Source organism: Equus asinus, chromosome 3 (genome assembly GCF_041296235.1).
Source record: "Equus asinus isolate D_3611 breed Donkey chromosome 3, EquAss-T2T_v2, whole genome shotgun sequence".
Classification (NCBI taxonomy): domain Eukaryota; kingdom Metazoa; phylum Chordata; class Mammalia; order Perissodactyla; family Equidae; genus Equus; species Equus asinus.
Genome location: NC_091792.1, coordinates 128,484,294 through 128,508,427, shown reverse-complemented (window position 1 = coordinate 128,508,427; position 24,134 = coordinate 128,484,294). Strand labels below are relative to the sequence as shown.

The window sequence follows — 24,134 nt, the reverse complement described above, 5'->3', positions numbered from 1 at the left end:
CTTGTGAAGTGTCAGCCTTAGATCAGAAGAGCTCTACCATTTACTGAAGGTACACCATTCCAGCCACTTCCTAGGTGCTTTGTGCCGTCTCATTTAATCCTCAACAAGCTATGAGAGCTGGATTATCAGCTTCATGTCTCTGATGAGGACTTAAGAGTTTGGGGTACAGAGGGTTTAAATTTCCCAGAGTCACATAGCTGGTGTGTGAAATTAGACCCTGATCTCTGAGTCCAGAAAGCTACCCTTCTTTCAACTGAGCCACTCTGCCTTGGGGCGTTTGCAAATTAACTTTTCCTGAAGTATCTGTTGAAGGTATTCATCAAAGAGTAATTGGGGGGGGGGGTGGTGGTGATCTGTTTATGTGTTCAACAACATATTTTGAGACTTTCATTCAGTATATTATAGACAATATATTTTTAGATATTGTACACAAAGTTCATAAATTATAGGATTGTTAGAATTGAGACAACTGTAACCCATGACTAAGCCTTCATTGTTGATTGAAGAATCGGTTTTCTTTCTTTTGTTTATTCAGTAAAGTGCAGTGCTTCCCCTAGTCAGGATGCTTTAAGCAGACGACGTTTTTCCAGAAGTGTGTTGCAGAGGAAGGAACAGTGGGCTGGGAGTCTGGAGAACAGAACTTGGAGGCCCAGAGTTGTTATCAACCAGCCATGGAGAATGGGCTCTTTCAGCCTTCTGAGCCCCTGTTTCCACCTTCGTGAAACAGGGATAATGTGAAATAGGGAAACAAACTAAGAGCTTGGCAGGGTAAGGTAGGGTTAGCATTTGTTTATAAAGCCATTCACAGGGGGCTCTAAACATTTTTTATGACACTGAGACAGATCCTTGATAAAAGACTTGGGGTGGGAAGGGACCTAAGTTATGAATTAATAACTAACCAGTAATGAAATGGTCAAAACTTCAGAAGGGAGATTGAAAAAAAGTGACATAAATTATTCATAAACTGAATATTTCATCTGCAACAATGAACAACTTGTTTATGGTCAATGCTTTTAACTTTTATAGTCTTTTTAAAGCCATTAAATCATTTCATCTCCAGGGTAAATCATTCCCATTTTTCAGAAAAGGACAGTCAAATGGGTTAGAGAAAAGCCTAGGAGCCCACAGCTCGTTATTGACAGATCCCAGAACTAAAATGACGTAAAGAGTAGTCAGCATTTATTAGTCACTTACTCTGTACCAAGTACTGTACCAGTAGTTTCCATACATCTGATCCTCCCCATGGCCCTTTGAGTAGGTGTTATTATTATGATCATTTTACAGTTTGGAAAACTGAGGCATAATGTGGTGAAATAACAAATGCAGTCTCATAGCTGGTAAGTGGCAGAGCTCAAAATGAAGTGGATCTGACTTAACACCTGTACTCTGCCCTCTCTGTGAGGCTGCCACCTCTCTTGACTCTTACTTTAAGGCTCTTTTCATAAGTGTAAATAGGTAATTTTCTCCTTGCTATTATGGGAGTTGAATAAGCTCACAATTCTCTCTCATTCTTTAAGAGTTTTCAACCAACTTCAAATGGAAGCTACCTGTAATGATAGTGTTTGTTTTAATGACAGCTTCACTCTATAGATCTTATCTAGTGAGATGAGACTCAGGAAACAAGGAGGCAATATAATTGCTGGGGCTATTGCCTAACAAAAGACTGATGCTGGCAACATTGAATTCCTCTGTGATGTCTAAAACACTGTTTAAGCCAAACCAATTCATTTATTCATCAGATAATTTGAGGATGCCCATGTGTACAAAGACACTGTGATGGATACTGAGAATGATATAAAGCCCTTGTTCTCAAAATACAAGGTAGAAAGTATAATGAGTCAGAAGCAAAGAATAGATGGGGCCACAGGGTTCCCAGGAAGAAAAGATTGCTTCTAGCAATAGATACCAGGAAGAACTCCAATATAGAGGAATATGCAGTTATTATAACTCAAACCACTTCCTGAAAGGCAAACCCTTGGTATAATCCAAATTGGCCACTTTCCTGAATTCCTATTATTCTTATATATCTGTGCTCCTTGATTGTAACTAATATCCTCCAAATGTTTCACGGATTGGTTAAAGGTACCTCAAAGACAGAATCCTTTATAATTCTTATTTGTCAGAATATCTAACACAGTGTTAGACATGCAACAGCAGGTGCTCAGTAAAAACTCCGTTGATTTGGGGCTAGCCGGGGGCGTAGTGGTTTAATTTGGCACGCTCCACTTTGGTGGCCTGGGTTCGCATGGTTGGATCCTGGGTACGGACTGACACCACTCATCAAGCCATGCTGTGGCAGCCACTCACATACAAAATAGAGGAAGATTGGCACGGACGTTAGCTCAGTGCCAATCTTCCTCAAGCAAAAAGAGGAATATTGGCAATGGGTGTTAGCTCAGGGCTAATTTTCCTCACAAAACAAAAACAAAAACAAAAAAAACCTCCATTGATTAATTTGTGTTTTTTCTTTTAGAGTTGCAGAATCTCAGCAGGCATATAGGGCTGTTGCAAATGTGTTGCTAGTTGTAATTCTCAGATATAGATAGTCTTAAAAAAAATGGAGATTTTTTTAATTTGACATTTTTTTTTTCCTGATTAGAGTTGAGACTTTTTCCCAGAGTAGACTAATTTAGACTGATACTTTGGATTTGCTAAGTGAATAATTTAAGGAAGAAATCCCCAGAACCTACAGATTTAACCACATCTCTAGTATTGCATACCTGCCATCGGGAACTTTGCTGCTAGCCCAGCGCACATTTTCACCGCTCATCCTCTCTTCCCCAGGGAGAGGAAGTGACTCTGAATCTGACTTGCCACATCGGAAGTTGCCAGATGTGAAGAAGGATGACATGTCTGCGCGGCGGACTTCCCATGGTGAGCCGAAATCAGCCGTGCCTTTTAACCAGTACCTCCCGAACAAAAGCAATCAGACGGCATATGTCCCCGCTCCTCTGAGAAAGAAGAAAGCAGAGCGAGAGGAATATCGGAAGAGCTGGAGTACCGCCACCTCCCCCCTGGGTGGGGAGAGGCCTTTCAGGTAAGGCCTGAGCTACACTGCTCCCGCCTTGGCTTGAGTGCAGGTGGTACAGGAATGACAGTTCCTGGACACCAGTGAACTCAAATGGCCATTTCAGAACCTTGATGTAAGATGACAAATGGAGGTGGGCAGGACAGGTGTTTAGAGAGATTGTGATGATAGAATACAAGCATCATAAGGGTACCTAGAATAGGGCCTGGCACACAACACAGTAGGCATTCAACAAATACTTGTCTAATGAGCAGATTTTTGAAACCAGCTCTATTGACAGGACATTGAGAACAGATCTGTCAGCCCTATCCTTCTGTGGAGATTGCCTGACTCCCACTCCTGTTAGATTAGGTGCAGAAAGATTTATCTTTATGCAAAAAGACTTAATCTAGATAAATGCTTATCTAGATATAACCTGTAGTATGTAAGGGATGCATGGAACATGCTTCAGAATCACATGTAGAAACTCATAATAAATGGAAGATACATTGGGCTGCTCATCTCTTTAGAGAAACAAGCAGTGTTTTCCCTAATCTCTGATTGTGTTTTTGTATTTATTCTTTGGTTAGTCAAGAAGTATTTATTGAGCATCTACTACATGCTAAGTGCTATCTTTTAGGCATTATTGACCCAATAGTAAATAAGATAGAGTCCCTGCCTTCAAGAACTTTATAGTCCAATAAAAGAAACTTACAAACTAGTCTAATCCTTTCAGCAAAACCACTCTGATCATTGCGTGGTTATTTCGCATAGTCCACATTTATTATCTGTGATTTTCCATTGAATAAACATTTGATTAAAAGTTTTAGTTACTGAACAAAACAAATTTTACCTTTCCAGCAGAAATCGTTTTTGAAATAGCTCTTAGTCAATGTTGAGATTATGATGCATTGTATTAATTAACAAATGGCTACGTTTAATTTTCTTCACGTTACCAGGATCATATTGCATGCTATGACTTTTTTTTTTAAGTGGAAAGTAATATCAGAATGACCAGGAGACGACATGTGGTCTGCTCCCCAGCCCAGTCTGTTAGTTTGGTAAACCATATTGTCCAACTCACTAGCTATCCTGAAACAATAGAGGAAGAGGGAAGTGAAGTGGGGTCTTGTGAAGAGGACCCCGTCGTCCAGATGGATCCTGGTGGGAAGTCTTCTGATGGTGGGTTAGAGTTACCCACTAGCAGTGGTAAGGAGCAGCCTTCTCCAGAGGCGGCTGTGGTGGCACCAGCTCCCAATTCTGAAGAAAAAGATGCTGCTGAGATCCAAAAGCACAGAAGGCTAGAGCAAGCTGGAATCAAGGTCATGCCAGCAGCACAGCGCTTTGCCAGGTTAGCTCTGCAGGCTGAGGCTGGCCGGGCTGGCTTTGTGCATGCCTGGGGAGTCGGAGTCTGTCTGGCGTGTTGGACTTTCCATCTTGTTTTCCCACTTCATGCTTTTCCTGTTGCATCACTATTCCCCACTCAGAGCAAATAGAAATAACTGATAGCTAGGGCCGGCCTGTCTCTGCTAAATACTTGGTTATTTGAAATGGAGGTGGAGAGTGAGCTTATTGCTGCTTGATTAGACCTTATCCTAGTCAAGTATTTGTGGTCAGTCATTTGTGGGCTGTGAGATTTACCTAGCAATAACATCTTGTTTTTCGATTGTTTGTGGCTTGTTATTTTTCACACTATTCCTAAATGGCTCTTATCTTACTTTACACATCACTAAGAAAATAGTTCCTTTGAAACAGGGAACACTCCCTTTGGAGAGTGGCTCGTTTACAAAAGTCCACATACTTTCTTTGTCCTAAGGAAGTCGTAAGAAAGACTGGGTTTATATGGCTCATTTTCTAAACCATACTGATTCAAAAACAAAGAATGGAGTAATTACTTCTCTTAATTGTAACAAAGGCACTAGTATTCACTCCTGATGGCTTCATATTCTATGTGAGATGGAGACCTTCAGCCCTCAGAGTCACAGAAAACTATAGTTCTACAGTTTTATGTAGTGTTTTGAGAAGCTGGTTAAGTTTTCTCATCTAATAACCACCAAGGTGCTAACAAATAATAGTGGGACCAAAATTTATTTGACAAGTTGAAATTCTTAACAATTTGACAATTGAAATTCCTTTACCACTTACTGTTCCATTTAATCCTACGAGGTAGGTGGCATGCCCATTTTCAAGAAGAGTACACGGGGGCTCAGTGATAGTGACTTGCTGGTCTCAGAGCTGGTTACCACTGCCCTGGTGGTCAGATTTAGATGTTCTGACCACAGCACCACATTTGTCTCCCTCACACTTAATGGAACTTTTCCATTTCTCTGTACAACTTTGTATGTGGTTATTTCTGTGGTCTAGGTCTTAACTGAAAGTTCCAGCATTGATGAATATGGATTTAATCTTAGAATAGTTTTATATTGATAAAAAAAAAGTGTATACTTCTTCCTGCCTGTGGTGTTCCACAGATAAGTATGTCTATCGTAAACATGTATGTGCTTCTAGAAAACTCTAACATAAAATCGTGCTTGTGTTACAAGCAGCTCTCTGGGTTTCTGAAGTAATGAAGAGTATTGTCATAGAATCTTAAAAACAAAAACAAATTTAGATATTCTTTAAATTTTGGTTCAGAGACCTTGTCAGATACATACATTTTCAATATCATTTGAGCATCTATTTGTGTCAGAGACCAGGCTAGATGCTAAGAATACAAAAATGAATAATATCCCCTTACCATGTACCATTTTTCAGACATTTCCTGTTTCTGTCTTCAAGTCTAGGGCACAGTGGGAGTAGGAAATAAGTGACACAGGTCAGAGTATGAATTTACAAAAATTTTAATCTTAATATCCTTGACACACGTACTTTCATTTTTATTACATCTGTCATGTCTTAAAGCTAAAATTTACCAAAGACGCCATCATCTTTGTTTTTTCCTGTTTTTATTATCACTTTCAAAAATTGCCAGTCTATTTAGTTAAAAAAGAGATCTCATTTAAAAAAATTGATTTCTCTGGGGGCTGGCCCCGTGGCCGAGCGGTTAAGTTCGCACGCTCCGCTGCAGGCGGCCCAGTGTTTCGTTGGTTCGAATCCTGGGCGCGGACATGACACTGCTCATCAAGCCGCGCTGAGGCAGCGTCCCACATGCCACAACTAGAAAGACCCACAACAAAGAATATACAACTATGTACTGGGGGGCTTTGGGGAGAAAAAGGAAAAAATAAAATCTTTAAAAAAAAAAAAAATTGATTTCTCTGGGCTGGCCCCATGGTACAGCGGTTACATTCGCACATTCCACTTCTCGGCGGCCTGGGGTTCACTGGTTCGGATCCCAGGTGCAGACATGGCACCGCTTGGCAAAAGCCATGTTGTGGTAGGTGTCCCACGTATAAAATAGAGGAAGATGGACATGGTTGTTAGCTCAGGGCCAGTCTTCCTCAGCAAAAAGAGGAAGATTGGCAGTAGTTAGCTCAGGGCTAATCTTCCTCAAAAAAAAAAATTTGATTTCTCCATGATTGCTAATATGGTTGAATATTGTGTCATGTGTATTGACTACTCGGGTTTCCTCTTCTGTAAATTGCCTCATATCCTTTGCCATTTATTTTTCCTTTTTTAAAAAAATTTTATGGTGGTAAGAACACAGCATGAGATCTACACTGAACAAATTTTTAACTGTGCAACACAGTGCTGTTAACTGTAGATACAATGTTGTACGCTAGATCTCTAGAATTTATTCATCCTGCTTAACTGAAACTTTATGCCAATTGATTAGCAACTCCCCATTTACCCTCCCCTAGCCCCTGGCGACTACCATTCCATTGTTTGATTCTATGTATATGACTCTTACATACTTTGTGTAAGTAGAATTATGCAGTATTTTCCCTTCTGTGACTAGCTTATTTCACTTAACATAGTGTCCTTAAAGTTCACCCATGTTGTCACATATTGCAGAATTCCCTTGTTTTTAAAGCTGAATAATATTCCATTATATGTATGTACCACATTTTCTTTATTCATTCATCCATTGATGAACATTTGAATTGTTTCCACATTTTGGCTATTGTGAATAGTGCCACAATGAACATGGGCGTGCTAATATCTCTTCAGGATCCTGACTTCAAGTCTTTGGTTAAATATCCAGAAATGGGATTTCTGGAACATATAGTAGTTCTATTTTTAATTTTTTGAAGAATTGCCATATCATCTTTAGAGTACCCAAAAGAGCTAGGGGAGACGAGTAGGGAGCTACATTAAGGTAATTCAGCACACCCACGAATCATGATGATGCAGGAAAAAGAAGAGATTGGGCAAAGGCTGGGAATTACTGTGAGTGTACTGTGCCACGTCAGTAACTGGGAAGTTTATTTTGTAAAAAACATTGAAATCTTTTATGACGACTCCCATTCTGTGGACAAACATAGAATCATGGTTAGTTTGCAACTGTAATTCTGAGTGATGAGTATTTATGTAGTACTTTTTGCTCCTATCCACGTTTCTTCTTATCTGGCTTAATTTTTACATATTTCATCCAAGTTAGCTCTATTAAGCAGAAATTCACAGGTTAGTTAATGTCATCACACATTAGATCTTGTGAATCTGTATTTAAAATTGGGTTCAGGGAAATTATGCATATTCCCAGAGATTGTCCCAGTAGCAACGTGACACAGCGGCTCCAAACACCCAGAATTAATTTGTTGGACAGATTTTTTTCAGCTGCTAGCTCTCTCATAAAGGTTTTATACATTCCATACCACCAGCCTGGTATGTCTGTGTCTTTGTCACTTACTTTTTTGCAGCCCACAACAGAGTTGAGAGTCATTCTAAGTTTATCCACATTTGGGATCCTGCTTTGAATGTGGCAGAGAGTAGCTTAACTAGAATGAAATGTATATCATAAAAAAAGAAAAGGATTATTGGTGTCTAGAAAATAAGAACATAAAGCATTTGAATATGCCGATGTCTTGTAAAGGATTGCAACCTCAGTCTCCTGTCTTTGCCATCCAGGGGAATTCTGGCCCCGACATCTCTGAACCCAACATGAGGCCCAAGATACTTCCTGTGGCCCATTTCTTAACTGGAAAAGTCTGTGTTTGTAGAGATGGGTGAGAGTATAGAATCATGGATGAGGGAAGAAGGCATATAGATGTAGAACAAGGTTGTACTTTTGTAGACTGTGTTTTTTTGCTGTTTCCCAAGTATTCTCAAACACCTCCATGTATTATTTTTAATACAATATATAAAAAGGAGGAAAGGCGCATGTTATTTCATTTTCACATGAGTTTTAGAAGGCTAGAAATCCCAAGCTTCCTGTCAAGCAATATATTAGGAGGTATCTTAGCGTCAAGGGACAGAAAGTAGAACTTCTTAATAAATGTGTGGAGTTTAATATTTATTAGAGTTGCCATTGAAGTAAAACATATATAAACTACTTTTTCTTCTATTTTAGTTTATGATTGTTAGCTTAATTACTGCAAAATATGAAATCCTGCCAAAGAAGCCAAGATTTCTGTTTTTAAGAGGATAAAATAAGAACTAAGATTCACTTCCCCTGAATTAAAATGCCATGGAGATTTGAGTTCTCTGCCTTGGTGTTTCCCATTGGGGAAGTAAACTTTTTTTTGAGCTGAATTATAGGTTTCACGTGATTGGACTTCTTTGCTAATTGTTTTCATATGTTTCAGCACTCAGTCTTTTCTGCTAGTCTGTGGATCTTCTCAGCCACATAGTAATTAATTACAGAGGGAAAAAAAGCTCCAAGGAACAATAGACATTTTAGAAACCTTTAGAGGAAGAGCAGATGCAGCTAAGTGCCAGACACATCTTCCTCTACCTCTCTCCTTACCAGATGCCTGAGTTACGGATCGTTGCTGAACAGATTCTTGGGGATCAGGGACCGGGCAGACACATAACTTGCGTGAACCTTTGCGACTCTGGATGTAGCTGCCCTGTTGGACACTGGGTGAAGAAGGGGGATTCTGGGGTTGCCCATGACATTCCCAGGAGGCCTAACAGGCTTTTCAGGAGAGCCCAGTTTCTTTCAATAGAACAAACTGGTTGCCAGTCTGAGCTGGTTCTTTGTGTGTTGCCAAGTAAAAGGAGGTGAAAGAAAATGCTGGCTCTTTCTTAGTTTAAGTCATCGTCTCATTCACTTTGAAATATATAAGCCTTGGAAACTTTGAGAAGAGCTTTTTCTTCCCCCTCACCTTCTTCGAGCCCATAATCTCTCCTATAAAGATAGCCTGACTTGTTTTAGATGAGGCTGGACAGGCTTGCCAGGTTGGAGGCCAGACTTGGTATTTCTCATTTCCTACTGGACTGTATTCCTTCTAAGTGAAGGAAGCTGTGCCCACAGACTAACTTCTTCTCAAAGCAACTTATCTGTGAATGACTTGGAAAAAACAAACATGCCGAACCTCCCAGTGAACATCAAGCCAAACAGCTGGGTCTACCCCTGAAATTTACTTAATTTACCTAAATTGAGGTGACTGGAACTAGAAACCTCAACATTCTCCTCTGCAAAGTGGGCATCATAATTCCTATCTTGCAGGGTTGTCATGAAGGTTAGTGTATCTGGAATGTACTAGCTGCTGAGAGTTGTAATTATCGAAAACTAAAATAGAATATGCTGAAGCTTCACATAGACTGCCCTTAAAAGAGAAAAAGAAGAGTACATTATAAAAGGTCACTTAAATATTTTGGTAACTAGATACCTGTGAACACAATCCTACTCTTCTGCCTCATACATATTATTTACTACTTCATAGCCAACAGTACCAGCCCAGAATTTGTGTCATTATTTTTTTTCTTTCTCTGAGTCTGCCCTGATGCTCTGAATTTACGGGATTCAAGCAATTAGTGGAAAATCAGTCACTGTGACTGGTTTTCAAGTGGGTGGAGTGTGGCTTTAAGTGGCCAATGATACGGAAAGCTTTATTCACCCCTTTTTTTTAAGTCCACATATCGAAACTGAGATCACTTGAAAGAGTCCTGCAACACTGGGCATTTAGCCTAGAAAGAAACACCCCAGGGAATTTGTAGCCTGGCTGTGCTCTCACATCATGCATCAGGCAGTGGATTCTCCTGACACAAATTAACATCACAAATTGGCATGGCCATTTGCATAAATGCATCTGTTTTATTCCAAAGAATTTTGCCTGAGTTGGAGGAGATTGAAACCCAGGACCCCTGGTCAAAAAAATGGAAAGAGTGCAGCTCTTGGGCTTAAGAAGTTCTAGCTAGGAGTCTGCTCCCGTACTGGAATTGTAGTTGGATCAGCTGAGATGAGATAATGAATTTGAAAGGGCCTTTGTAAACTGTAAAGTCCTGTGCAAGCATTGTAGGGTAAGATTAGTTAGCATTCTGCTGTCATTAATCCTGGCTGAGCATTGCCTCTGTAACCAACAATGCGAACCACAACTCCATTCTAAGCACAACTCACAGGATCTCTTTATTTAGTAACCAAAATACTTCTCTTTCTCCTACTTCTGTAGTAACAATAATGCCTTATTTTTTGCATGATGCTCTGCTTTCAAAACTGTTCCTGGCCTTGTCCTTTGTTTAATGAATAGCACAGTGGTTAAGAACAGGACCTCTGGAGCCAGACTGCCTGGGTTTGAATTTTGACTTAAGTAGTGGCGCTTTGACCTTGGGCAAATTTCTTAACGTAATCTCAGTTTCCACTCTGCAAAATGGGAATGCTAAAAACACTAACATTGCAGGGTTCTTATTAGAGTTAAATGAATGAACACTAGAAGGAATTCTAGCACATAGTGTGCTCACAATAATCATTAGCCACCTTCATTGTTATCATCAGTGTGCTTTTTAAACAATGCCTTTTTGAAGAGATTAACTCAGTGGCCTGTCATTTCCCATTGACCATTCTTTATAGCCAGAGTCAACCAACGCCAGTTGGTACTTGCCAGACCCATTGGCTAAGAAGGCAGGGAGGAGAGCGAGCCTCGTCCAGGAGTGGCCAGACAGGAGACTGAGAGTTAAGTGTGCAACTCAAAGAGCAAGATTTCATATTTTAAGAAATAAATTTATTTAGGGAGCAAAGCACCAACAACAACCTTTAAATTCTATGTTTTACAATTTTATTGAGAACAATGGTTAGCAGTGAGAAGGAGTCTACTGGGCATGACTAATGGTGATTTGATTTTCCAAAGTCAGATGGAGTGAGAGCCTATTGTAGTCTTAAATGGCCTCCTCTGCAGCGGTGTGAGGCAGAGCAACAGTGGGCCATCTGGTCAACCACAGTACAGAGTTTCATTGCTCATTTTACTCTTAGCCAGGCTAATTCTTCCTGTCTTCGTTTCTGAGATGAGTCGTCCTTTGATGATGAAGAATTTGCTCTTAATCCTCTCAGAAGTCCGATACAAAGTAGGTCAGCTTTCTTTAGAAGTCAAGATATTTTATTTACTTATCCTCTTTATGAACTGAGAAGATAATAAATGATTTAAAAAAATGTTTTAACACTTTATTATTACTTAGAAGCAAGGCTGATCTTATGACTGGGAGGGGGGAGGAGTTTGTTTGAATATCAGATAGGCACAGTCAATGGTCTTCCCACCCCCCACCCCGCCCAACAAAGACAAAAAACAAACAAAGCAAAAAAAGTCCTGATATTCCTCCATTAAACTGCATTCCTCTAGAAATTTAAGGTTTAGGGCCTTCAAGATCTCTGAAGATGGAAATAGCCCAAAGTAATAATTTTTAAGCCATTTTGGCAAAATGTCTTATGACAATTTACTTGATATCTAGCATATAACAAAGAAAAAGAGCTGGGAGGTAGAGAGTCATGGGGCGGAAGATGGAAGAAAGGGTTACTGATGGGAGGGTGCAGGGCAAGATAAGCTTTTCTGCCTCAGGTCCATCCTGTGCATGGTCATAAACTATTCCAGATGTTTCAGGTTAGCTCAGCTCTGCAGAAACACCTTCCTTACACTTTGCAATCTAGTACATATTCTAGGTGTGCTGTCACCCAGCTGCATTCATTAGCTTTCCCTCAGGTCAGTTTCTTGGTGGCTCAAATTTTTGCCCTGTCCGTCCAAAACAAATTGAGGATCTATTGGGTGCATTGCTAATGTGCTAGAGAAAAAAGAACAACAATAAAAAGCTGCCTACTTTTCCCAATTTCATGAAAAGAATGTGGATTGTCACTTTCAGAGCCATTTAGGATCCTGCCTTTCGGATACTGATGGAGCCCTGTAAATTAAATGAGTTTTTAATATTGCTAGTAGCTGGCTAAGTTCAAGGTTTTGAAACCTGCCCTAACTATGGTGCAACTCTGGACTAAAATAGTAAACAGATGTCATCTGAACTAATGATATTGAGAAGACATTTCACTAACAACACAGTTGTCTGTCTGGAGATGGGGATTTGAAATTTTTTTGGTCTGATCACATGTAGAGTTCCATTTAATTTTGCTCTATCAGTCAAAAGCAATTAAGTGATGAGAAAGAAGCCGTTCGCGATATTATCCTTCGCAAAGAAAACCCTTTCCTGACCCACCAACATGGCAAAGATTCGGAGTCAGAAGATGAAGCTGCACGTCGACTGCCTGATCTTGAGAAAGATGACTTTGCTGCAAGAAGAGCAAGGATGAACCAGACCAAGCCAATGGTGCCACTGAATCAACTCCTCTATGGGCCCTACCCAAAAAAAGAGGTGAAGAAATCAGATGGCAGCAGACAGCTCTCAAAGGGAACCTCAGAAAAGAAAAGTCTAGAATATAAAAGGTCTGCACGGTGTGTATGTGTGTGTGTATGTATGAAAGAGAGCGAGAGAAAACATAATTAAGCAAAGGTGATTTGTATCATAGCCCCTTGTTCCTCTCTTTCCTGCCCCAATTACGTATAATTGCTAATGGTGGTTTATTTTGAAGTAGAACTCCAGCTATCCAATCTACCCTAAGTGCAGATGGCAGAGAGTAGAATGGCCATATTCAAAATAGGGCTGAATTTGCCAAATAAATATTGAGCTCCTGTGTGCAGATGTGCTGTATCTGGGCACATCACCACAGATGGGTGCTGGTGTCATAGATTGGCATTATTGGCACAAACAGATGTGTACCATTGCCTTCCAGGGAACAGTCACCTCTCAAGGCCTCCCCAGTCCATTAATAGGAGGCAGAAATCATAGTTATTCCTTAGCTATAAATATAAACTCTTCTCTCTTCTTAGCTCCTTTTAGATATTGGAGAGGAAAAAAATGAGGCTTGCTCTTTCTTCTCTCACACCAGCAAGATCACCTAGACATTTAATGATAGATATTTCTCATGAAAAAAACTTCTCAAACATATAAAATATAATATACTTCTATTTGTTCTATCATGGAAATTGTTTTTAAATGAGTTTCCTTCTCCCAACTTCTCTCCCATCCTGTTAATTTGGGAAAGGAAAATTGTAGTGAAATGGGATTAGCCAATGATTTTTATCCTAAGAGGGATATGATTTCATTTAAGCTGTCAGCTTGCTAAATTTCATTGTGCAGGGTTCCTCATTCTTGTATTTTTTCCATGTATCAGAATCAGTTAGAGTTCACATCTTGATTATTTAATTGTCATCTTTTTGCCTATTGCCTGAGAGGCTTGTAAGCCTGTTGAACTGAGAATATAAGTATCTCAGCTATGTTTTACACAATTAAAATAGTTTTTTGGGTAGTTTTCATTGAACTCAGTGGCATAGTTAGTGTGTAGTTTTGGTTTTATTTTTTCTTTTTTATGAAGTACCAGATACAAAACACATGAAAGATCCCCGGATGTAGAACAGGGATCAGAGCACAGAAGACCTGGCACAACTTTTTTATAGGACACATTATAGCTTCAGGAGGCTCATTCTTGGAGGGCCTGTGGGATCGGTTGTTGCAAGTGAAACAAAGACTTCTGGATAACTGACCAGCATCAAGGCATATTGATGGGGACCAGCAACTTGAGTTAGGAAAAGGAGTAGCTTTTGTATCTCTTTTTTTCCTTTCTCCTCCATGCAATTTTAATTCCTGATATTTCCAGCTTATTTGTCTGTAATCACCTGACCCTGTGTTTAGGAACACAGCTCTGGGTCTGGGACAGCCCATGACCTCTTTAGGCAAAGAACTGATGGAAAAAAGAAGGATCCCTCGTGGCTCTTTGCAATGCTCTTCCTTGTTCCTCTTCCCCAAACTAAAAGCCAATAGAAGATTCTGTAGCCTTCCTATTTGCATAGGCTCTGCAAATACACCAAGTCATCCATGTAACAAAAGAATACTTCTTGGTTTTCTGGCTTGGATGATATATTTTGAAAAAATAAATAGCCCTATTTGTGTATATTTTGAGATTTTCTATCTCAAGAAGCATATTTAGTTAGAAATTGACTTTTAATGTGATAGAATGTTTATGCATATAAATGCCACAGCTTTGGTTTAAATTACAGTATTGTCAGCATTAGCCATCTAACATTCACATCTTAGGAGAGCAATTGAAAATATCAGTTTTAGCATCAGTAAAAGCCAACAGTTATTAACACAAGAAACAAATGGGTGTTGACTCTGTGGACCCCGGTAAAGAGGATACGTTGTGTTTATTCTTCAGGTTTATATTAGCCAAACCTAACTCATGCTATCAGGAAGCAGAGACTGAGTTTGAACATTGAAACTTTCTTGTCACAGTTGACTTAAATGTACTTTCTGATCATGCAGGGGTTTGTGGTTGAAATGTTTAATATGTGAACAACGTTCCAGCTATCTCCAAACTAATCCTAGAATTTGGATCATGCCAAGCTCGTTACTAACATTTTACTGGTGCAGTAAAAGACATTCCAAGAGGGCTCAGGGATTCAATCAGAAAACTTGAATTCATTATAGTAACCTGAATAGTGTGGGAATTGGGCATCATTATTGTCAAACCGAAATCTCATTACCATTCTTAACAGTCTTTCAGCGAGCCCTGGCTTCTCTTCCTAAACTAAACTAGAGACTATCATCTGGTGGAAAAACTCCATCTCATTACAGTGTCAAAAGGGCAGAATAGACGAAAGTAATTGAGGCTCCAATTGATTCCATATTTTTGAGAAAGGCAAAGGTGCTTCCATCATATTGTTCTGTGCTCAGCCTCTGAATTTCCATGCTTGACATTCTATTTGTCTGCTCTCCTTCCTTGAACCTGATTTTTCCGGTGATTTGGGGCCTGGATCAAATTGACAGAAGTCAGGGCCAAACAGAAGAGGTGAAGTCGATGGTGACCTGTATTATGCGGGCTCAGGAGAGTGAACCTGCGGAAGAGGGACTCAGGAAGGTGCCAGATCTTTACAAGGATGACCTGGCGCAGCGGAGAATTCAGGGCAGCCTTGCCCCTCACCGTGAGGCCCCGAGCTTTGTCACAGTCTCCAAAATAACAGAAGCCGACTTGGAGACGTGGGAGAGACTGAAAGTGTCAGGAAAGACGAGGTGTGTCATATTTTCCCTTGGCAGTGGTATTATTTAACTTTGAAGGAATCAAATGCTTATTCTTCTATCGTTTTTTTATTTTCATGGCCAGAAAAAATGCATCTCAAAACACAGAGCATAGTTTTCATAATTTGAAACATTAATACTAAAACTTTAAGCCACATGGATGGAAAGCATCCTTTTTAATTCAACCTGCTTATTATGAATGGTTATTTTCATAGGCTTGTTTACTGTAAGGAATTTAAACTCGATTTTTAAATAATTTGAATTATTTTGTTGTACCTAAGATTTTCTTATGCCATCATTTATGGTATTAGAAGTGATATTTGAAAAGCTATAGAAGACTAAAGCACTATTTATCTAGGCAAGGCAATGATCATTTCTTCATTTGATTGATTAATGGAAAAGCACTTCTTATTGATGTGTACTTGCCTTAGAAACCTTTGGAACTTATTTCTGGTTCTGACTAGGGATGGAGGTGTTGAGCACATCTGTGCCCCTGAACCTTCACCAGAAATTAAAGCAGAGACTGCCATCCGTGATGACTTTGCCAGCCGCAAAGCAAGGGCCTATAAGACAGCTGCCAGCCCCAGGCAGAAGTTTGTGCACTTTGGACCAGTAACAGAGATAGATCAGCAGAAATGGAAGCGTCTCAGCATTGGCAAGGCCGGGCCTAGGGAGGATGCAGAAGTCATCAGTCATGGCAGCAAGATTCAACCTTACTCTGTGTCCTCCGCCGCAGCGGCCACGTCTAGCTTAGAGGAAGACCGAGCACTTAATCCACAAAATGACCTCAGGTATTTTTCACCATACATGTGCAAGGAGAGCTGCATGGGAGTCACTGCTGCTTTCAGAGTTTGCTGAAGGACGATAAAGAAACCTCCACAGATGACATAGTTTAAACAGGCTCTTTTGCTGGTTAGCAGAGAAGTAATGTTAGCAGGTCACCCTGGGGGGAGGCACATGTGTGAAGTTAAATGGCAGGCGTCCATTTTGATTCTGTTGTCACCAAAATCACTGGCTGGGAATGCCAATAATCTTGGCAAATGACCCTTTTTCCCTCAGCTGTGTTAAGCACTATTTTATTAGTTGGAAGTCCAGAATGAACGAGATGGGATGTTTAAATGATATTCCTAGTGTTTTTTCTAAAGATATATTGATAAAAATCAGGCTTATCTATAACCTCCCTCTTTCCTATCCCACAGAGAGAGGAAAAAATCATTAGTATCCTAAGTTCAAATTTTGGACATCTAAGTAGATACAAAAAAATAAAGGTCTCCTCCCCTCCCCTACTTTCTAAAATTATACAATAAATCTTGAGTGGAAAAACACTCTTCTCTTAAGGGTTCCTATGACTCAAGAGTTTCCTTGGATGAATCACCATCCAAATTTGTGAGGGATTACCTGGGAAAAGATTTTGTAGGCCTGTCACCAGTTTTTATCTTCACTGGAGGCCTTCCACCTTTGAATTCCCAAGGCCACTTTTGGAGATTCAGTGCTCTGGGCTGGTCTTTCTTCCATCAAGCAGGTATAGGACATATATAAGACTCTAGATTCTCCTGGGAACGTCCGTTCCACCTGTATGGTGGGAGCAAAGTAAAGCTCTCCATGGCAGAGAAAATGTTCCAGACATTCTCCTTCATATTCTGTCCTTGACATCCAAAGGCAGCATGGATGGTCCCTGACATACAGAGAAGCTCCTTTGGTTCCATACTGTGATTGACACCATAGAGGAGAGCAGACTGTGGATATTAATAATCCTAGTACACCAGAAATACACAGGTTGGGTTTCGGAGGTTGATGGGGAATGGGATGGAGGAGGTGGGAGTAAGAAATTAGTAAGAAATGCATCCTTGAGTCCTTGACTACTGAGGGAGCCATCACTCAGCCCCATGGTGACAGAGTGATGCCAGCCTTCTTTGAGTTTTCTCAGGCCCCTGCCTGAGTTCAGATTCCATGATCTCAGTCTGAGTATGTCATCCTTACCAGTATCTTACTACCCAGTTCTCAGGTGAGCCACCAAACTCTTTCTCTTAATCTTTCTGTCTCAATGACTTTCATTGTCTCCTTTTATAACTCTATTCCTCTTCTCTCTTGCCACCAATGCTGCTTGATTATCAACAGAATAGTGACTTCTGGCATAGATGACTATTGCAAAAGGGTCTCACGGCTGGCTCCTGTGCTGGAGTCCCAGGAGGAACATGTCTGCAGTTTGGGCGAGGGCCCACCAGAGGAAGGTGAGGAGGACATTTCCTCCCTCCCCAAGAGGTGAAGGATGACAAGTGGGGTAAAGCCTCTGGTGTGAATTCTTTCCTAGTAGTAAAGCTGTCCTCTCTGGCTTTAGTTACATGCAAACAGCTGCCACAGGACAGCAAAGAAGAGAATGAAGGAGTTGCTCAAAGAGATTCTGAGATGCTGCCAAAGGCTGAGAGATCTGAGGAGAGCAGCCAGCCACTGTGAGCACCTTGCCTGCATTCCAGGGTGTGCTGCCTCTGCTGTGTGTGGCTGTTGTGTTCCCAAAAAAACAGCTTAGAGCCACAGTATGCACTTGGTGGCTGATGTGGCATGGAGTTAAGTCATTTAAAGGAATGTATTCATCCTGGAGTCAGAGTTCCGCTTTCAGTGCTCCCCCTGGGTAGAGATTTTAGCCTTTGCGTGTGGTTGGGTGCTGGCCAAATTTCGTTCTCAGGAATCATGAAAATCAGAAAGAGAAATCCATTCCCCTGTAAGTACCAGCTGCATGATGGAGGTCCACGGTATTAATACCCAGTTGCTGTGTGTGCTGCTGCCTCCATGGGCATTGGCTTCTTCTGTCTTGAGTTAATGCCAGTGAGTGACGCTGCTGAAAATATCTTTAGCAATAAGTGGGCTTTGACTGGCTGGACTGAATGTTGCTCTAGTTCGTGGCCTCTGGCCTCTGAATGGGAGGCTTCGGAGAAAGAAGAGAGCTCAGAGAAGGTGACAGCTCCTGCCTGGAGTGGCAGTGGACTAAGAGGCCAAAGAAAGTTGTATGATTCACAAAAAGATGACATGATGGCCAGGAGAACTGGCATGTCTTTTAGACACACTGGATCCAACCCAAACCAGTTCCTTCCGGTTCCATTTGCAAAGCGACAAGATGTGGAAGAATCTGCCAAAGTTCCACCAATGAAAGATAAGAGGTCAGAATATTATCCTGTGCTCTTGTGACTTTGTTTCTCCAGTCTGAGCCTTGATACGTGCTTTGAATAAGTTAATGCACAATGGTACATCAATGCCACTTACCTGCTCTTGCTTGCAGAGTGATAAAAATTGGTCCAGTCTGCCAAGAATTTTTTTTTTCTTTTTTGCATGTAAGCAGATGCGAAAAGAATAGTTCTGTTGTGAATTTTCTGTTAAACATTCTTTCTGACTGTCATCTTGTGGGCAGCCTAAATGGGAAACTCATATTTCTTCTAAGCTCAGACAGGGAGCCTTCAGGTAAAGGGGTTGAACTTCTTTCTGACCTACTTGATTTGCACTTTGATTCAAGGAGAGTCTTCAGGTCCAAAGAAGATGTATATCCACTTATAAAATTTGTGCTTTCATTCAATTTCAACATTAGCAAATGCTCAGTGCTTTCTAGAAGTAGGATTTCTGTTCTGTGCTTTGACTTGATTTAAAATGAAGAGTAGGGAAATAATAATCCTGGGTTTCATGGTCTGGTTTAAGGTTCCATATGCTGAAAGTTCTGTTACTATTTAGAAAGACTGATATATTTTTGCTAAAACTGTGGTCCGCTTAATCAATGTAGGGCAAATGATTGAGGACTATTTTGCATAATTATAAGCTGCACTATAAAGCAGGAAGTGATGGACTTCCACTTCACAAAGGACCTTCATGGTGGTGAGACAGAGGGTAGAGTGGGGAGCAGGGAGAAATCTTAAGTAATCCCCAAATATTAAAATTAATATCCTAGCCATCTTTACTACCTAGATTTAATCTCTGTTTTACATTCTTCTGACTCATAATAATAATACTATAATAAAGCCTTCTTATCACACTGGTTTCAGCTATAGGGTGCTTCGTAGCCCTTTCACGGTGCGTCTGCTCCCTTGAGCTCACCTTCTCCTGGGAATTCATGGGTGGGTTGAATCAATATTAGCTCCATTTCGCAAATGGGAGCCTGATGTAGAGAGAAGTTAAGTGAGTGGGTCACACCTGGATCCCGGCTGGTGAAGGCTGGTGAGGGCTGGCTCGTGACAGAGGACTAACCCGTCTGCCTGGTCCACCACAGTCACTCACTCTCCAGATGCCCTGACGTGGTGTGTGGTCCTGGATCAGTGGGCTACTGTAAAGCAAGTTAGAATGAAAGGAAAGAAGGAAGGGAGTCCTACAGGCTGCCTACTAAGATACATTCTAGGTGCTTTTCCATTTACTTACTCCTCACACAAACTTTGAGAGTAAGAACTTTCATCTGTATTTCGCAGTTAGGAAGCTGAGGCCCATGTCCACACAGTTCATAATTACAGATCAAACCCAGCTCTGTCTGAGTGGAAAGGCACTGTCCCACTCCAGCGTGTTGCCTACGCAAGTAACCAGAGGAAACTGGAAGTCTGATGAATTCCCTGTCACTTCTATCTGTCCTCTATTTGTGATTCAGAAAGAGTTCTCTTTATATTCAAATGGGAACGAATGGCTAGTTTGAGCACAAAGAGATATAGTCAGATTACCTATGTGACACAGTTGGGTGACTGAGCAAGCACACGCCTTGGGAATTTGTGTTTCCTTTCAACAAGTATTTACTGAGTAATTACTATGTATAAAACACTGTGCTAGGTGCTACCCAATAATCTTAAATGAGCAGTAAACCCATTTTTTCCTCTCATTTCAAAGGAAGCTTATGCTGTTGCACAATGTGGAAGTATGTAACCAGCTAATTATTGATCCTGAAGTGCTGTGTTTAGTGCTGAAAGTTATATAAATGTGATCAGTAGGTGAATAGAATATTCCCTATATCTTTCTAAATATCCCTGCCCTCACAATTCAACTTTATTAATTGCTTTTTTGGGGGTAGTATGCTTATACCAACTATGATTTGTCTGGCCAATTTTGTACCTCATAGCCCATTGACTCAATTACTTTGCATTAAAAAATCTTTTTATTAGTGAGTTTTTAACTTATTACTTTTCATTTTCCCGTAGGAAAACCATTTGAAGCCCAAGCTCTAATTATCTTCTCCATAACAGCAAAGGCAGTTCTGCTTAAATTGGTGCCCTCTTAAAGCTAATAAATTAATCTGAGAGGAAATTCCTTAAATCCATAAGTGTATAGTAAAGGGATAAAGGAAGGCTGTCGTCAGAGACTGTGCTATTCTTTTCTTTTCAATTTCCAGAGCATCCAGTAAGTATTCAGTAAATACTTATTGAGGGCCTAGTCTGGTCACTATTCAGGGAACCCAGAAAGAAAAACCCTCTCCTCTTGGAGCTTACGTTTTAGTGTAAATTTACATTTGTTGGCAGAGTTGTCCATGAAATACTTTTAAGTATTTTGTGTAGAAGCCATTTAAATTCAAATATATCCTACATGCAACAAGGTAGCTGAACCTCATAAACAAACTGTGCTAAAGAAGCCCAGCTCAAAAGAGTATACCTGCTGTATGGGTCCATTTATATGGTGCAAAACCCTCAACACTAATCTGTGAGTGTGTTCGGTTTGTGAAGTTCATCGAGGTGTATGGGGATGGTATGTGCCTTTTCTGTATATATGTTATAATTCTATAAAACATTAAGAAAAATGTTCAAATAGAGACACAAAAATATGTGCCGACTGTTAATAGTTATGTCTAGATTAACCATCAATTAGGGGTAACTTCTCCATAGATAATTTAGAAAACACTCTATTTAAGTTTATTCCAATAGGCCCATTGATTAACTGGGAAACATTGATCCAGTCTTCAGAATTAACACTGCTTATGCACACTTTCTTGATGTGGAGGAATCCACTGGTTATCTGCTTCAATGTTGTGGTGTCTTTGGAAAATTGAGTGTATTACATTAAACATTAGCACCTCCTGAAACTATACCCAGAGACACAGGAAACAAGTCTTACTGCCAGAAAAGAAATGTCCACAAACACTTTTCCCTTGTCTTGCTTTTGGCCATTTCATCAGAGATTTTGGGTTTTGCGCTGGTGCAGTTGCCTTCACTGTGAATGGGAATAATTATTAATGAATGCAGACTGTTCTAGAATGATAAAAGCATAAATGAGGAGGGTGTATGCTTATGTACATCCATGCATTTTGGGGGTGTTTTCCCTAAGATTGTAGGGAGAGATCTTTAGAAATTATTCTTTTCCCTATAAACTGTTATGAAACTGAACATGAGACCAGGTAATTTTTGCTGAAAACTCCATGCTTTAATTTATCGGAAACTGAAAACAGGACATTTTTTCTCTACTCAATTTTTTGTCCACCATCAGAGTGCAGAAATGAACAGCATTTCAGGACATAGGTAAAAATCTTCTCTTCAAATTCCCCTTTGCTGGGGAAACAGTCATTTGTGGGAGCTGCTTTTTAAAAATGTGCTTAAAGTATATCCTTGTGATCTTCTAATTTTTTTTTTCTAATTTGGCCTTTTTCTTTGCTTTATCAAACACATTAAACCTTAAAGTGCCTATATCACAAAGAGTACAACTTTGTAGACCTAAATAATCAGAAGGATATAAAAGACTGTAAAAGTCTTCGGTTTTTCAAGTTATGGAATATCACCCAAGTCTGGTTTTGATTAAGGTTGCCAGTTTTCTAGGAATTGTGGTTTTTGTCAAACGCATGTGGAAGGCACTGATTGGGGTTCTGGTTGGAGTTCTGGTTTGCTTTCAGAAAACTGCAGAAACGCTCTTTGATGTCATTTGTGCAAATGCATTAACACATCAGAGAAAGGGTCAGTAGGCGTGTGCTTCTACGCTGGTGTCCATTACAGCCCATTACTGCTGAACATCAAGGCATGAACGGTTTAACTGTTTGCGAAGGACCATAATACAGGTTTGGGGTTTTTTTCGCCTGCCTTCTCTAAACATTGTGGGTTGCACCTAAGTCTTTTTGTGTTTATATTGAACAGATTTCTTTCTTTGTGGGTAGCATGGGGATTGTTTTTATTTCTCCTCTGGGTTTTAATACAAATTTTGCATTCTTTAGAAATGTCAAGACTTTTCTTTCATTTTCAGCAGTTAATGAATATTGCTAATTGTCTAATGACACTTCTCTTCCAGTATGATTGGCAAAAAAGGTTTGGCACACATACATTTCACCATTAGTTTTTATTTCCAGCTTGGTGACAGCGTTAACCTTCTCTGTCCTGCCAATTTTCTAATTTTGTATTTGGTCTTGTAGATACGGTCTGAGAACTCCTGTGTCTGATGACGCAGAGTAAGTTGTCTTGTATTCGTAGGAATACATTAACTGCTAGCCTAAACTGCATGCTTCTAGTACTTACCCACTAATTGAAATGCAATTGATGCAACTGGGAACTAAATAGCTAACTGGCTCGTGCGGCCTCAGAAAAGCACTTGAAGTTGGAACACGGAACATATGTTCTGTGCAGGAGAGATGAATGAGAAGGCAACTTGAGCATGATTCTAATATGCAGCTGCTGCTTAAGACTTAACATTTGCTTTTCATAGACGGGGCATGTTAAAGTTGTTCTTGTTGCGTTGGTACCCCTCCCGAACCATAGAATTATTAAAAGGGTATTCTGCGTTTTGCATTGAATATGTGATATGTTGGGGCTTTTGGACTTAATGACGAAGCAGCCACTCTCATAGCCACATTCTTCTAGACTAAGAAAATAAATCCTAAACCACTAATTATACATTCAGAAGCCCAAGTTCCTCCCAGGTTGGAGTAATATAAACTATGTGATGCTTGAGACCAAAATGTTGGGGTTTCATTCTAGTTCCATGGCATATATAGCAAGGGGTCAAGATGTGAAACATGATTTGGGCTTCCACTCCCTGCTACTCGGTTTCCACTCCTCTCAGAGATTCATTTTCCATCCCCTGCCTCACATCCAAATTTGAGAAGAATCCATACTCTTCTATTTGTGACCACATTAACTCCATTTCAAAAGTGGATTTCCTGGGGTCAGCCCTGTGGTGTGGTGGTGAAGTTCGCACGCTCTGCTTCAGCAGACTGGGATTTGCAGGTTTGGATCCTGGGTGCGGACCTATACACTGCTCATCAAGCCATGCTGTGGCGGCATCCCACATACAAAATAGAGGAAGATTGGCACAGATGTTAGCTCAGGGTCAATTTCCTCAAGCAAAAAGAGGAAGATTGGGAACAGATGTTAGCTCAGGGCCAATCTTCCTCACCAAAAAAAAAGGGGGGGGGGCGGAATTTCCATACACAGAGCATTCTGAAACTGATATCCAAGGCAAAAGTTTTCTTTGCAGAATGCTGGCTTTCTCAGATTTGAGTAATTTGGCTTCTTTTACACTTTTTTTAATTGCAGTCACATTGGTTTATAACATTATATAAAATTTCAGGTGTATGTCATTGTATTTTGACTTCTCTATAGACTGTATAGTGTTCACCACCTAAAGTCTAGTTGCCATCCATCACTATCCACATGCGCCCCTTTACCCCTTTCATCCTCCCCCCACAAGTAATTTGTCTTTTTAAAAATGTGGTTGATGTTTTAATTCCAGCATCAGTAGCCTGCTAAGCCTGATGTCTCTCCTCTGCAAG

General features: G+C 40.3%; 1 protein-coding gene across 21 annotated transcripts in view; it reads left to right on the top strand.

Annotated features, from left to right (window-relative positions):
* The window catches only part of LIMCH1 (LIM and calponin homology domains 1), a 312,143-nt gene that overhangs the window by 228,973 nt on the left and 59,036 nt on the right, over positions 1-24,134 (top strand). For 11 of the 21 annotated variants that reach the window (XM_044767755.2, XM_044767751.2, XM_044767754.2 and 8 more), the window contains 2 exons: positions 2,785-3,037; positions 22,779-22,814. In XM_044767755.2, coding sequence (XP_044623690.1) covers positions 2,785-3,037; positions 22,779-22,814 — 289 coding nt within the window. Of the gene's footprint in view, positions 1-2,784; positions 3,038-4,094; positions 4,359-12,444; positions 12,748-15,187; positions 15,431-15,900; positions 16,228-17,554; positions 17,668-17,774; positions 17,887-18,330; positions 18,592-22,778; positions 22,815-24,134 lie in introns of all 21 variants that reach the window. The other 10 variants (XM_044767756.2, XM_044767752.2, XM_044767753.2 and 7 more) reach the window with 2 other exon arrangements.